At 35.7% G+C, this 15,956-nt stretch overlaps 2 protein-coding genes across 4 annotated transcripts in view; one reads left to right on the plus strand and one right to left on the minus strand.

Moving 5' to 3' along the window:
* The window catches only part of LOC134534025 (AP-5 complex subunit beta-1-like), a 37,399-nt gene extending 29,309 nt beyond the window's left edge, over positions 1-8,090 (plus strand). For all 3 annotated transcript variants that reach the window (XM_063371967.1, XM_063371966.1, XM_063371969.1), the window contains one exon: positions 7,790-8,090. The gene's annotated coding sequence lies outside the window, so the exon portion shown is untranslated. The remainder of the gene's footprint in view (positions 1-7,789) is intronic.
* LOC134534024 (5-phosphohydroxy-L-lysine phospho-lyase-like) overlaps positions 1-15,956 on the minus strand; it is a 45,169-nt gene that overhangs the window by 4,005 nt on the left and 25,208 nt on the right. Inside the window, exons 5-9 of the mRNA XM_063371964.1 lie at positions 15,073-15,212; positions 14,538-14,620; positions 7,780-7,987; positions 7,553-7,697; positions 3,913-4,012 (exon numbers count right to left, since the gene is read on the minus strand). Coding sequence (XP_063228034.1) covers positions 3,913-4,012; positions 7,553-7,697; positions 7,780-7,987; positions 14,538-14,620; positions 15,073-15,212 — 676 coding nt within the window. The remainder of the gene's footprint in view (positions 1-3,912; positions 4,013-7,552; positions 7,698-7,779; positions 7,988-14,537; positions 14,621-15,072; positions 15,213-15,956) is intronic.

A 15,956-nucleotide genomic window follows, 5' to 3' on the forward strand; every position in this document is an offset into this window, starting at 1 on the left:
TGGTCAGAAAGGAATGAAGGCTTTATGAGGAAGACGAACTTTCTTTTAGTGTTGAGGTGGTTTCATGGCTTTCCTGATTTCTGACTTTGAATAACCATTTGCTTGAAGAGCACTTGTAAGATGTTTCATTTCTTCCCCAATATTGTCTTCTTCACAAATGGCTCAAGCTCTGTTTACCAAAGTTGAGATGACTGTTCTCTTCTATGATGGAGGGTGGTGTGAACTTGCCTGTAGATACCGGTCTGTGTGGGTTGGCTTTCTGTAAACACTGTGGCCGATGTGATTATCTTCTCCTCTTGTGACCAAGACATCCCGAACAGGAAAATTTCCTTCCACCTCCATGGTGAATTGTATGATCTGATGGATACTGTTCATGTGTTTTAGAAAGTCTAGTAGCTTATCTTTTCCATGGCTCCAAATAACAAAGGTGTCATCAACATACCTGTACCAGCACTTGAGTTTAAGTTGCTGGTACTTATTGCTTTCTCATCAAGCAATAAAGCAATAAGTATCAGCCAGCTTAAACCCAAGTGCTGGTACAGGTATGTTGATGACACCTTTGTTATTTGGAGCCATGGAAAAGATAAGCTACTAGACTTTCTAAAACACATGAACAGTATCCATCAGATCATACAATTCACCATGGAGGTGGAAGGAAATTTTACTGTTCTGGATGTCTTGGTCACAAGCGGAGAAGATTATCACATCGGCCACAGTGTTTACAGAAAGTCAACCCACACAGACCGGTATCTACAGGCAAGTTCACACCACCCTCCATCATAAAAGAGAACAGTCATCACAACTTTGGTAAACAGAGCTTGAGCCATTGATGAAGAAGACAATATTGGGGAAGCAATTAAACATCTTACAAGTGCTCTTCAAGCAAATGGTTATTCAAAGTCAGAAATCAGGAAAGCCATGAAACCACCTCAACACTAAAAGAAAGTTCATCTTCCTAATAAAGACTTCATTCCTTTCTGACCAAGTGGCAAGAATTCTTAGGCAGCATGAAATTCATACAGTTCTCAAACCCATAAACAAGAATGAGGGGTCTTTGACATTGGTGAAAGACAAAACTCCTGCCGAAAACCTAGTGTGTACAAGATTTCATGTTCCTGTGGTAAGGTATATATAGGGCAAACTAGCAGACGAATAATCACAAAGGTTAAAGAACACATCAGTGACTACAAACATGAAAACCCACAATCAACTATAGCAGAACACTCCACGGAAACCAGACAGCATATCCAACATCCGACCATACAAGAAAAGATACATTTGAGAATCAGTAGAAATATTAAAACACCCAGGACAATATGGAACTCACTCTTTGAAGTCCTCAAAACATAGCTCCACATCAAACATCAGACAGATTGGCCCACAGCTACAGCCAATCAGGAAGTACCTTCCCCTCAGGCAAGAGAATATAAAGGCAGCATAATTGGCAAGAACCTCAGAAGGTAACTGCTCCCTGATGATGGCCACTGCTACAACCTCGAAGCTAAGCTACTTCAGACAATGGCCGTGAAAGCCTGCGAACATTATTGTGAATTACAACTACTTTTAACGTTTTAAGGTAATTTCTGAAAGAATCATGCAGTACAGTACAACCCGGTTATAACATTCCCGTTTTTAACATTTTCCCGCCTATAACACCATAATTTCATGGTCCCGTCATTTCTCCATTTATCACAATGCTTTAATTTCCCGCCTGTAACAATATTAAAATTTCTACATTCCCGCCTTTAACGTTCAAATTTTCTTTGATAACTGCCACAATTTGCAGTATCCCTTCCTTCAAAGTCATAATTTAGAGCGAAACCATAGCTAGAAAATACAGCACGCATATACAAACATCAGATGTTTACATTTGAGTAGTTCACCATAGACGTGGTACACACGCACTCCACAACTTGCACCGGATCGACTATCAATATGGCGTCCTGTTCACGCTTGTTAGCCTATGACTTGTTCCTTTATACTTATGATGCGCATTTTGTGCACTGATACATGGTCGGAAACAGTGCTACTGTAGTCTATGGTGCTGGTTTTTGTTTCAAAGGTTTAACACCTTGAAATGGTTAACTGTTCTATGGATATATTCACGGCTTTTGTTTGTGGTTAACCTTTACCGTAATTTTTTTTTTTACTTATTGTAGTCACGGTCGTATTTAATTAAAATACGCCGTATTGAAATTTTATTCAGGTTTTTGTACGGTTATGATGGCCGGTAAATATAAGCGAAAATATATTCTGTAGCTGAAAAAATTCAGTTTAATAACCAAGTGGACAGGAACCCCAACAAAACGCATGTTGTGATTGCAAAAGAGTTGAATATTTCTGTTTCGACTCTGAACTGTATCGTACAAAACATTTTTTTTTCTTTAGCATATTATTAGGTATTAGGTATTACCTATAAATAAAATTAACCAATTTTCCACTCTATTGCTGTACTTAGTGTAATACTCCTGTATTTTGTGTTGTTTTACCTAAACTTTTTAATTTAATCAATCCACGCGTAATTTTTACAAAGTGAAGATGATTTCCTGCTTATAACATTTTCCTGCTTATAACATTTTTTTATGTTGGTCCCTTGGAGAATGTTATAACAGGGTTGTACTGTATGTAATATTTTTTTAATCGCAACACAACATGTATTGTGGTATCTTGATTGTGTTATTTTTTTATCCCACTGTGGTACCAAAAATGTGATATGTTGATGTTTGTGCTGTATGTAGCATCATAAAATTTTATTTCGTCTTTTTTCTTATTTTTGCATATTTAGCGAAAGAGAAGAATGGCTATGTTTACTAGAGAAGGTACTACATATTTTATAATTGTACTTCGTGTTTCATTACTTATTATTAGTATGTAATGGGGCACTTATAATTACTGTCATTTTCAAGTAGAGAAAAATACATATGTTTTTCTAGAATACATTCCAATAAAAAAGTGATTGTCATTGCCTGATGATAGGACTGGTGTGCTGTTGTATTTAGTACCTCCCATTTTATCTTATTTTGAATTTTATGAATGTTAATATCATATTTAGATGTAGACCCAATATTTTTAAAGAGATTTTTAAGGATACTCACTGGTAATTTGCAATGTTAAACAAAATAAAAAATTCTGAAGTTTTAATGCATAGTTAAAATAATACAAATTTGGAAAGGGGGGGGGGGGAGACAAATGAATATTTGATACTACCAAAATTGCCCTTTTTTTTTTACATTAATTTGTCACACTAAAACTCTGCACAGCTGTTTGCCTTATTGCCTTATTTCAGCAATGTTTTGGTCAGTTTTTATTTACCACTTTATTTTTGTTCCTATCGTAGTGTTACTAACATTTTCTATCAATTATATCAATATATCAATTTCACAAATATTAACAAGACAGGATACAAAAAAATACAGCATTTCTCTTCTCACATAACTGCACTGTTGTTGAAATACATAATTTATAAACATTTTGAAACAACTTTCTACTGACAAGCAGGCCCTGATTTCAGGTAGCTAGTGCTCTGGGCAGATAATATTTAACTCCCCCCCCCCCCCCCCCCCCCCCCCCATTTTTTTTCTTTCTTTGCTCAATTATGATTCCATATGTATTTCTCTCATTTTAATTTTTTTGCATCAATATTTCTTGTACTTTTAATGTCTAAAAGAAAAAGTTTCCTTGTATATTTAAATTCAATTAGAAAAAATATTTGCTATTCATGAATAATTTGATATGTGATCCAAATAAAAAAAAACTGGAATTGCAAAAGTCTAATAAAAAGGTTGGAAAAAGTGATATTCATGCCTTGAGGTGCTAATAAGCGGAATACAAATTTCGAAATAGGAATTTATACTATACAATCACCATGTCCAAGATGGCAAGGCAGGTTTTTCCCTTAAGTGAGGTACTTACTTGTTGGCAAGTTTCTCTGCCAGTTGTGGCGATGGCTTCCTGCTTTCCTGACTCCAAACTATTTCCACGCCAATGATGAGGCCCATGCCTCGAACATCACCTGAAATGAAAGATTGCATTCAGCATGTAAAAATATAGTAATCCAACAAGAAATTTTTATTTTTTCCAATGCAGAGAAATGTCATTATTTTTGTAACTTAGTGAAATTTCATTACAATGTACCTACCTGAAAAATACAAAATGTTGATACTTTTAAATAATCTTAAGTAATTTATACTACACTGTAACTAAATTTAAACATATTGTAAGAATCTTCTAACAAGTACTTTGAAGTGAAGCATTGCAGACCCCTGCCCTCCCCAGCTTTGCAGAGTATTTTTATGTCAATATGTTTTAAGTAATGCAGTAATTAGTAATATCAGCTTATTATGTGGTCCAAGAACATAGTGACTTAGTTTTTGTACTTGTATTTTTATCATTGTTAATATTCTTATAATTATTTTTGATACTTGGTGGTTTTATTCAGAAAAACCATTTCACTGGTTCTCACTTGGCTAGCCAAGTTATTATTTGAGTAAGTGCATTTTTTCTCAGTTTTTATTTATTTTAGATATGGTTTTTATGCAGGTGTTTTACGTTGGATTCATTTGGAGGCTATAATTGTGTTTCTGGGACATTGTGTATTTTTTTTGGTGAAAGAAAGGACAAACAGTAGCGCACCATAGCTGCACCAATTTTTTAGACTTTTTTTGGCACCGAGACATTCTGGTGCGTTCTGTTTGTAAGTAATTCATATGATGGGAAAACCGGAAGATGTTCTTTCTTAAAGGAGACAGTAAATTTATCACGTGTTTGCAAGAGCCAATGAGGAAAGATTTAATTTTTCAGGTTTTATTTTTTTTGCAGGAAAAACATTGTTGCAAGGGTTAAGAAATTTGTATACTGTTGTGTTTTTGTACACCTCTCCCTCACTTAGCACGACTAATTTGTTCCTAAAAATGCTTGTGTTATTCGAAATCGCGTATTCTGAAGCATTAGTTTCCATAAATATCAAGGTTAATTTATTTAATGTGTTCCAAAACTGTGTAGGAAAATATACTTTAAGTAATATAAATGCTTTGAAAAACACTCAACTAATAATATGTCACACCATTTATCTTTATATGCCTCCCATCGCACTTTGTATGACAAATACGTGGTTATGTAGTTTATCGTCAGTTGGCTGGCTGACTTGCCCGCTCGGGCGTGACCTTCAACTAACGTTGTGTACCTTTCCAAACCATCCTTTACTGATAGTGAAATTGATATTACCGTCCGGATAGTTACATTTTAATCTTTCAAAAATTAAAGTGCTTATTCGCGTATCACCACCTTGTTCACACCAATCCTGTCAGACCAATGATTATTTTTTTTCATTGCAACATTCATTTATCAACTTTTTCCCACGTGAACCATGTGTTCATTTCTGTTCCGGTATCTAATGTCAAATATATTCCCGCTAGTACAACCAGCAGCATCAGACACATAAACTTGGTAAAAGTCCTTATTTCGTACGATTATGCGCAGAGTCGACTTGCTTAAAACTAAAGTGCAACCAACATAACTGTGGCCTTCATGACAATCTGTGCGCCGTAATACTTCTAGTTTTGTCTCAAATAATTGAACATGCATTATGAGTGATCAAGCACATATAGTTACCCACAGCTGAATGGGCAACGTCTGTTGCTTTTGTTTGAGTGAATTCCCTGCCACTGGCTAGACTGAGTTCACGGCCCGGTTTGTGGCCAGGCGACAACAGTAGTACAGCACGGCTGCATACACAGAGAAACATTTGGTCCTTTACACTCAATAGCAGCAATTTAACTTGCCATAACTGATGTTTGTACAACAGCCGATAGCATTGACAGACCTGCACGCGCATCTCTTCCTGCCTTGTTTGGCTAACTATATCCCACGGCACAACTGTTGTTTACAGAAGTTGAAACAGACTTCGTGGCGTTGTGCTTGACTTTTTTTTTGCCAAGATTTTGTATTAACTGAAATTTACAGACGTGCTATTCAAGACTGGGGCAGTAAAATTCACATCGTGCTAAATGAATCCGCGCAATCTGAAGACGTGCTAAGTGAGGGATAGGTGTAATGTGCTGTGCTGTGCTTGGTTGTTTAAGTCACATGATGCTTGTTCTCTGCATGGTGGCGGGCGGTCACGTAGCCTTTTGTTTTTAGTCTTTTTCAAGTACTGTGCCGAAAGGATGTGGTGGGCTCACAAGTAACAGTTTGATGAGAGCCTAGGGCAGATAATGTCATGCCTGCGTGTCAGGGCTGTGCCGCCGCTAAGTTTCAAAACCTTTCATTTCTTCATTTTTTGGATGTTATATCTAGAAATTAGGCCTCAGACTTGCAGCGCAGGCCGGTCTGTAGGTCCGCTGGGACATAGATTCCTGCGTTTTCTTTGTACCTAGACAATGGAGTCGCTAGGGACATTATTTCGCTAAGGCACAGAACTGTGAGTAGCGATTGGCAGAAGTGAATGAGTGTTTTTGTGCAGAGCTATCTTGTAAAGGAATAATTTTTTTTTTTTTGCATGAGAAGAATAAAAGTCAAAATTCATTTAACTCTTATTTCAGGATCACCATTAATAGTTTTGATGCATTTAACAAAACTTTTCACCAGACTTCCTGCAACTTCTGATTTTTTTCTTTTAAATGTTTATATATGTGCAATTCAGGCTATAGTTATCCAGTGAGGCCTGTATGGTACAGAAGATAAAAATCCTTTAAAGTGAGGAATTTTGTAATGAGATTTCATTGTATGTACTTGTAGCAGCTGTAAGTGTGTAGGAAACACATAATCTATTCAAGTTACCTACACTTTACAACATATGCATATGGGTAATGGAACGTATTTGCATTTGACATCTCATTGATATCATGGTCATTAGAAATGGAAATGGGACTGGAGCTCAACCAAGGTTTGTATAGAGTGATTGCATCTATTGCTTTCATTGTTGAGCATATCACGTCTTTTGAGGCCATGGCTCAGCTTACCATGCCATCCACTCCTATCCATGTCTGTAGTTTGGTTTATAAGTACATCAACTCATAATATGTGCGTAAATTGGAAACTGTTATTTTTATTGTGAGGCGTTTGATTATACAAAGTGCACATGTTATAAAATGTTGTAAAGTACAATTTTGTTCGCTGTATATCATAGTCTACAAAGCATAAATGAAACATACTATTGTTTGGTTATGAGGCATGTGAAGGTATTTATAAATGTAAAAAGCGCCGATCTGACAAGGGAAATCCGTCGGCAAGCATGTGTTGCATAGCGGCCGGGAGTGGCTGTGCTGCAGACGATGTTACAGCGGGGTGTTGGGGTGTCGGGGTGTCTACGTTGTCCTTACAGGATCGAAGCAACCTCTCTTTACTAAACTTTGGAGCTCGACATTGTGTTGACATCAAGGAGAGTATAGAGATGGATTGGGTGTGAAACAAAGAGGCTGGAGGATTGGCAGGATGGGGACTCACTTGGTTTAACGCTGCTGGGAGTGGAACTTGGATCACCTTTGTAGAAGGTTAGTGACCTGACCACTCGACCACTGTGGGCCTTAAGACGCACGTCAGGGTCGCAACATACCTAGGCATCTGTGCGCTGCCCTCAGTCTCCGGAACTGCTCCAACAGGTGCGTGCCTATCTTCCTGGCGTTTTCTTGGAGCCCTTCCGACTGCAAGACGTCGAGGACCACCTTCCCGATCGCCCCTGCCACAGGCGAACATTGGCACTTAAACAGCCAGTCGAATTGCTCCCTCGCTACCGGGAACACAAGCTTGTCCATGCAGCGAGCTAGCAGCGGCTCTCCTTACTCTGTGGTAGATGTCCGGCATGGAGTTGGCGATCTGGCGCGACGTCACGAGTCCCGCCATCGGGTGCCCGCAGCCGACTCCCTTGCCGATGGTGACGATGTCTGGTACGGCGCCGAGCGCTTGGAACGTCCACAGCGCGCTCCCACACCTTCCCAGGCCCGTCTGTATTTCATCCGCTATCACCAAGCCGCCCACCTTGTGGATGTAACTGAACACGAGATCAAGCATGTGGTTTCACTCCCATGTCACCTGTGAGAGGATTTTCATGCTGTTTATACATACAATTTGATTAGTAAAATTTATTATCATAATTCCTGAGTCAATTTCTAATTGATTTTAATCCCTGCAAATGTAACAGCTGAAGGTTTGCTTAGCAATAACTTTAAAATCAAAATTCTCATTAAAAAAAAAAACTAGCCACCAAACAGGGCAGAAGTTATTTAAAATGAGTTTTAAAAATTTTACTATTTGGAATATATTTATTTTAATTTTGGGTTGGAACAGAAAATGCCATGTGCATTTAAGTTTCATATGTGACATTTTCCTTACAGGAATTTCCCCAGATTCATACTGGATGGATTATTTTCTGTGTGTGTGTTCTTTCATGGTCAACATTCAAGTTGGTTAAACATTTTTAAATGGGCATTGAAGACTTGGATAAAAAGCAAAGAATATTCCCACCCAGTTGTCCTATATTTTATGATCCTAGGTTTTAATGTTGGACACATGCTGCATGAAGGCAGCTACAGAGAGCAGGTAAGATAAAAGCTAGTGGTGGTGCGGCAGCTCGCAGTATTGAATTCGGTCCTAGCCGTTTGTACTAAGTGAGGCACCTTAAAGATATCACGGCAGGAAATAATTTAAGAACTGTGTAGTCTGCCTGATAGCCTGCCGAAAAGGTCGCGCCAAGATGCCCGCAAAATACCTGTGGCAAAAATGTGAGTGAGTATCCAATGCACGAAGCCAAAAGAAAGAGGAAACAGGTAAAGTTACCAGTGCGCAAATCCACGACCCTGAAATTGATCATAACGTGTGCCGGGAAGAGGGCACGTCTTCCTTGCCTGGTGAGTGGCATCCTCAAGAGGTTAAATAGTCTGCTAAAATGCATGCCAGACAAGCTGTACAGCTGAAACTGTTTTCACAGGGATTCAAACCCACAATCTCACGTTCGGGTGAACACACAGGTTCCAATCCTGATCAATCTGTTCTGATTTTGCTTTTTACTGGTTTGCCAATATGTTAAACGTTTTGCCATACCAATGAATGATTTTATTAAAATTTGCTTTTACAGCAAAGATCAACTGTACGTTAGATCATATCACCAAACACAAGTTTGTCAACATAAAATGTACAAACTTCATATATATTTATTAAATTTATATTTTTTTTTGTTAATGTGCTAAAATAAATATTTGATATAAAGCTAGTATTTTATACTTTGGATACTTACAATCAATGTATTTTAAGCTATATTAAGTAAGTAATATTTTGCTGCCCAATATTAATAAACAGAATTTACTATTATTTTTAAATACCCTCTTTTATCGCATAATCATCGCACCCATATTTTAGGCCATCAAAATTGGGATAAAAAAAACTTCTCGCGTAAACTTCGCATGATGTTTTTGGTCCCGCTATTAGATGCAGAGCGCTTTGTGTAAGTATCTTTTCCGTATAAAACAATGTATATTAAAGTAGAAATCTAATATTTATTCCGACATTACAACTTACTAATTTAATTAACAGAAATACGAAGTTGTCTGAAATGTAAATTTTCTTTTAAAGACTTTTTAAACGTTATTTCCTTTATCTGATTGTCTGCATCGCCGCGGTGTACCAGTGTAGATATATTTTCCGTATAAAACAATGTATTTTAAAGTAGAAATCTAATATTTATTCAGACATTACCACTTACTAAATTAATTAACGGAAATACGAAGTTGTCTGACTTGTAAATTTTCTTTTAAAGACTTTTAAAACGTTATAACCTTAGAGCACGCACACGTAGTCGAATATCGATATCTCGCGCGCTCTTTATCAGGTGCTGAGTTAACTACATTTGATAGCCCGCACTCTTTCGTGGTAAGTGCATACTACGACGGTAGTTACGCGTTAGTTCACGTCACAGATGTAGTTTTTCTATTTAAAGTTGAAGAAAGGTTTTTGTTTAATGAATTATTAATATAAATTGTTTGGTGTGCTCTTGTATACTCCACCTTTTTTTAAATAAATGTACTTTCTATAAACGGGTTTAGTTTTTACGAATAACTTTACCTAAAAAAAAAATTTCTTCCGCATAATTGTCGCACCCCTACTTTTCAAACTTGATTTTAGAATAAAATGTGAGACGATTATGCGAGAAAACACTGTAATGTAAATGTATAAACATATTTTAAGAGGAATTTTAAAAATAACAAATAATTTTTGCTTCATTACAAATAAACAAATGGTTTTACAAGCTTTGTTTTTAAGAATTAGGAATCAAAATTAAAGACTCAAATCCCAAATTTGAGGATTGACTGTAGTCTCATCCTGCGTAGCGTAGAAACTGAACCAACTGACCCAGTAGTTCAAACAACCTTAGTTCATCATGAATGATTAGGGATGGTGATTTTTAGTTTTTGCGAAATAGATGCGAAAATATGCTAAATTATATTTTTTTCGCTATAAAATGCGAAATCTAGACTATTCCGAGATAAATGTAAAATCAAGGTAAAAAAACGTAGATTCGTCTTCACTCTACACAATTTATTTACCGATTGTATTTCGTTTCAGTTCAGTATCAAAAGAAACCATCATTTTATGGCATATTCTAGGCTTCTGCGAGCAGAAGATTTTCACTTCGAGTCGAGCTCGAGCGAGTTTGCTAAAATACTCGCGAGTATCGAGTCGAGTTCGAGTTTTTTTTTTTCAGTTTATTGCACATAAATTTACTGTGATGGAGTAATAAAATGTGAGAACTTTTGAGAAAAATATGGAAATAAAAAAAGAAACCATTATCATTGTTAGCCTACTAAATAGATAGACCTACATTAGAGGTCTGCGAGCCTAAGAATTTTACTTTGAGCCAAGCTCGAGCGAGCCTACTTGAAAGTTCTCGAAGCTTGAGCTTTTGTGATACAGTTACACTTTTGGGAAATTATTTTTACCTTAAACTTAGTAGGTATAATGTTTGAATAAAGTATTAAAATGAAGTGGGCTTATTAATTTTGGGTAACTATTTACAGAGTGCTTTTATAATTTGCACTGCTAGGAAAAAAAACATGTTTTCCATTGAATCTAACCTGTTTCCATTGGTTCATTAGTAACTGATATCATCCAACTAACATAACCACAGTTTACAAGTACGTATATGTTTGTGTAAATGTAACATAACTTTGGAATAATTTCATCCTTGTCAATTTTTCTGGAGTCCTTACTGAGCTTCAACTAACTGAGCACCAAAAATCATGTTGTTTGAAAAGTACATTCACATTGTTTCAACATTTCCACTTTTCGGCACAAAAATTCTGAGAGAGATTGTCATAGAGTATTAAATTCTGTTCTTCAATCTATCATGCAGAAAAATAATTTGTTCTGCACGTTCAGGAGTTAAATTAGCTCTACGATTGGAGATGGTGTTTACAGCAGATGAGAAGCATCTCTCGCTGGCAACCTGTGTGGCTGGAATGCTTTAGTAAAATTGTTGGTAAATATGTAGAGTCGCGGTATATGCGGAAAAAAAATGCTAAAATTCCGAAAATACTTTTATTCTATGCTCTTTCACTTCCTCTTTTCAAATCAACCGGCGGAGATAAGAAATTCCAAATACTTTAGGAATATCGAATTTTTTAATTTTCATCACAATACCTGGGTATTCATGCGGCGATCACCATTGTTTCTGGTTTACGAGTATCTATTATGTTTCTTATTGGACAATTTTGTCACGTGACAGTTCCGTGATTGGCCAGTATTCAAATGAACCAATACGTGATTATTTATTTATTTATTAATCCGTCGGAGGTATCGCGACGTAGGTGAACGACTACATCATTTCCTTCTAATGGCAAAGGAAATGTACCCGCCTCCAACTTAGGTGGGTTTTTAACGTTTCTAATTTTAAAGTCTTATTTTTTATTTTGATATTGTCCGGGTTTGTTAGGTCAGGTCAGTTACATTATAAATACTTTAAAACTAAAGAACCATTGAAATTAATTCACATTATTTTTTATGTCCGCTTAGTTTGAAAGTATTAATAATGTAACTGACCTGACCTAATCGACCATTTTATTTATTACGCATTCACGAACACACGGCAAAATAACAAAAATGGCGTCGGTCTAATGGTTGTACAGGTGTTGTATTGCAAAATTAAAAAATTCTATATCTCCTAAAGTATTTGGAATTTCTTATCTCCGCCGGTTGATTTGAAAAGAGGAAGTGAAAGAGCATAGAATAAAAGTATTTTCGGATTTTTAGCATTTTTTTTCGCATATACCGTTACTCTACATATTTACCAAATTGTTTAACCTCGAAATTAGTGTCAAATATCTGTAACTTGTCATTAAGTTTAATCAATTTAAAGTAATAAAAATAGAAGCATTTTACTTAATTCAATTTACACTTGCAAAAAAAACTTACGCACAATAAACCTACATGGAAATTAAAGTCTTTTTCAATGTCCTGTAGTCTGAAATATGTTTACTCATGTCATCAAATGTAGAGCTGTACTGAAGAAGCCGATTTTGCCAATATTTAGTTGAATCGGCATTTCTGCCAACTTCCAATACTCTTGTTAATTTTCGGCCGATATTACTGAAAAACGAAAGAGACTGCCATAACCTAAAAATCCACTAGTACCCTTTTCACTTTTCGTAGTAGTACTGCATTCTTTCAGATCGCATTATTTCTTAGCAACATGTGCCAACCGTACATATCAAGATTTAACATCCTTTTTTTTTAATATGTCCTAAATAAATACATTACCATCACGGTAAATACACATCTCGGTTATTACGGCAACTATAGTGCAAATGTGGTAACTATCATGCTTCTGCAGTAGTTATGGTATCCACAAAGAATCGTTAGTTCTTTTTATGGTAATTATCTTAAGATAACTATTGGAATTGTACTGTAGTTATGGTACATCATCCATATTTCTTCGTAATTTGTTGTTCATTTGTCTTTTCTTCATATTTATAATTACGTGCGCCATTACTGGCAGGAACTTTCATAAAAATTTTAAACGGGACTTTATATCATACATTTTATGGCGTAAATGATGAGACCCCGGACAATTTAAACGCTTTTTACAGTAAAATGCGGGAAATGTTTCCGCATAAAGCGGGAAATACTTCCGCATAAAGCAGGAAAGTGATACATTAAAACTATGCGGAAAATTATAGAAGTAAAAAAAATTCATCACGGAAATTCGTAAATCCCGGGTACGTAAAAATGATGTGTTCATGTATACGGTCGATCATGTTACATTATAAAGTAAAGGATAATAGTGTTGTAAGACTTTTATTCCCTTATAATGAGAGTCTTTTTTTTTCTATAGGTAGAGTGCAAGAAAAGCTCGCTCGAATTTCGAGTTGTTGAAAAGCCACGAGCTCGAGTTCGAGTATTACTAAAAAACTCGACTCGAAACTCGAATTTCGAGTACTCGCAGGTGTCTAGCATATTCTTATTGTCACGTCATTCACAACACTATTGTTCGTAAATATTGAATGAAGAAAAGGACCATCCGTGCATCGCGATTGTAAACAAAGCAAAGAACAACTAGCTGGAAGATTGTCCGTCATTTTGCAGAGTACAAGTTTTTAGGCCGCCATATTGCGACATCACTGCTTCGCCGCGCTAACAATTCCCATTTTCTGGCTGTATTTCACGTGAAACCGCGTTCTTGTGTAGTCTGTGGAAGGTGGTGTGTTTACAAATACGTGCATACTCGTGAATGTGTTGTATACTGTTATTTCTCGTGGTAAAAATGGGACGAAACATAATTTCATTCGCGATCACATACATGAATACAAAAGTGAACAGTTCTACGAAAGTGATACGGATATTTTAATGTGCAATTTATGTAATCACCGTCTGGAGTGGAAAAAAAAAAAGATTCACTTGAAAAGCACATTAAATCTGAGGGGCATCAGGCTGCAAAAAAAAGATTCACCGAGAAATCGGATGAAGAAAAAAAGTCGGTAAAACGGCAAGCAACGGTTTCTGGCACGATCAAAAAAAAGGGCTAAAATTGAAAATAACTAAAAAAAATAATTTAAAAACTAGTTTCAATAACATTATGGTAAATATGTAGTTGAGCAGTATTTGCAAAAAAAAATGTTAAAAATCCGAAAATACCTTTATTATATGCTCTTCAACTTTGGCCATGAACACGGATAAAAATATTTATTGTAATAATAAGTATTCAATTTATTGCACTCAAAAGTGCTAAATAGTTGTTTGGAAACCTCCCAAGATAGGCTATCTTTGTAGTTGTGCTAGATCTTTATTTCTGTGGTTGTTAATAATTAATATGTGTATTATTTAATGCTTTTTAAAAATATACTTTTCTTCAGTAATGTAAAATGAGAGAATTGGCTAAATCTTGTTTTTAAAAATGCTACAAAATGCTAAATTTCAAATTCAAAATGCTAAATGTTATTATTTTAAATGCTATAAATCACCATCTCTATGAATGATGCATGGTTATAGACATTAGACCTATGAAAACTTAGTGGATGTGCAAGTGGATATCTGCTTTGTTAAAACGCACATACCTGTAAATTTTCGAGAGCCATCCTTTAGGTGGTACGACAACACCATAAACTACCATGACCGGCTCGCTTATGAAGCATGCAACCTGTGACAAGAATAAACTATGTTAAAAATTTGATTAAGCAAAATTAAGTTGAGTTTTATGAAAACATAATGTTGATTAATCATTATTTTAAATGCATTAGATAAAGATTTTTAAACAGTGCAATTTTCAGTTTAATATTCTTTAATATCTTCTATTATCAGTATCACTGTTTACTTAGTAATGTTTGAATTCTTATTTCACCAAATTATTATGTAAGAAATATTTTTTTTTTAATTTTTTTTAACATTATAAGTCATATGCATAAAAACTGATTTAAAGTAGAACTTCAATGAAGTGAAACTGTTCTGTAATAAACATTTACCAACAGTACATTTAGGTAAAAATATTTTGGGCCACCCAGAGTTTAATGTTTTGAGTTAAGCCGAACTGAGCCCGACATTTTTGTAACAAAGTGTAACTGTTAGTTTTTTTTAAGGTTTGTAAATTCTTACTTTGTGTTGGTCTTGCATGGCTTTGTCAATGACTGACTTAGAATCTTGAACGTACTTCTCACAATGTTCAGGGTCGTCTTCACCATACGGTCCTCTGTAGACATCAGGACAGGGAACTACGTGCACCCACGGTTTCTTGCCTGCAAATTTGTTTGGTTATAAATATTCATGTTATTCTTATTTTAATATCATCACATAGTTTTCACACTTTTGTAGTTTACATGATGTATAATGAAAAGCAGTTTGTAACAATTTAAAGTTTGTTTTTTCCAATTCGTTAAAATTTTTGCTTTCATTAACATGGGAGTTGTAATTTTCAGAAATTGCATTTAAGATAAACTAAGTCTAATGTTTTTATGATGTGTTAATCACTAATATATTCTAGGTGTAAGACATGCTAATAAACTCTGAGTATTGCTTGAGTTTTATAAAAATTAATACTACTCAATTTAAACATGCATATACAATGAAACCTACACAAAACTAAGCAAAGCAAATGGAATCCACCTTTTTATTCTCGTCACACTTGTGAAGCTGACTGCATCATAAACTGGAGGCTTTGACCAGGGCCATCGAGAGAAACCACGGGCCTGGGGACAAATAATTTTGTTGGGCTCCCTCGTTATTTAATGTACAAATTTTAAAACCTCATAATTTACAAAAAAAAAAAAATCTGAAGATTGTAAACATTACTGTGGCCATGATTTGCACATGCCATATTACTTGTAAGGTCTCCTAAGAATTCTATTAACAATAGCCTTGTAATTTTTGTCCTATCAGGGTGAACCGAAGCATTAAAAAAAATCCTGAACCTCATCCAGGGCCCCGCCTTGTGTACGAGCTCCAAGGATGTTGCTCCGTCTACCCCTCCCTCTTGCCGGCCC

Source organism: Bacillus rossius, chromosome 7 (assembly GCF_032445375.1).
Source record: "Bacillus rossius redtenbacheri isolate Brsri chromosome 7, Brsri_v3, whole genome shotgun sequence".
NCBI classification, from domain to species: Eukaryota; Metazoa; Arthropoda; class Insecta; order Phasmatodea; family Bacillidae; genus Bacillus; species Bacillus rossius.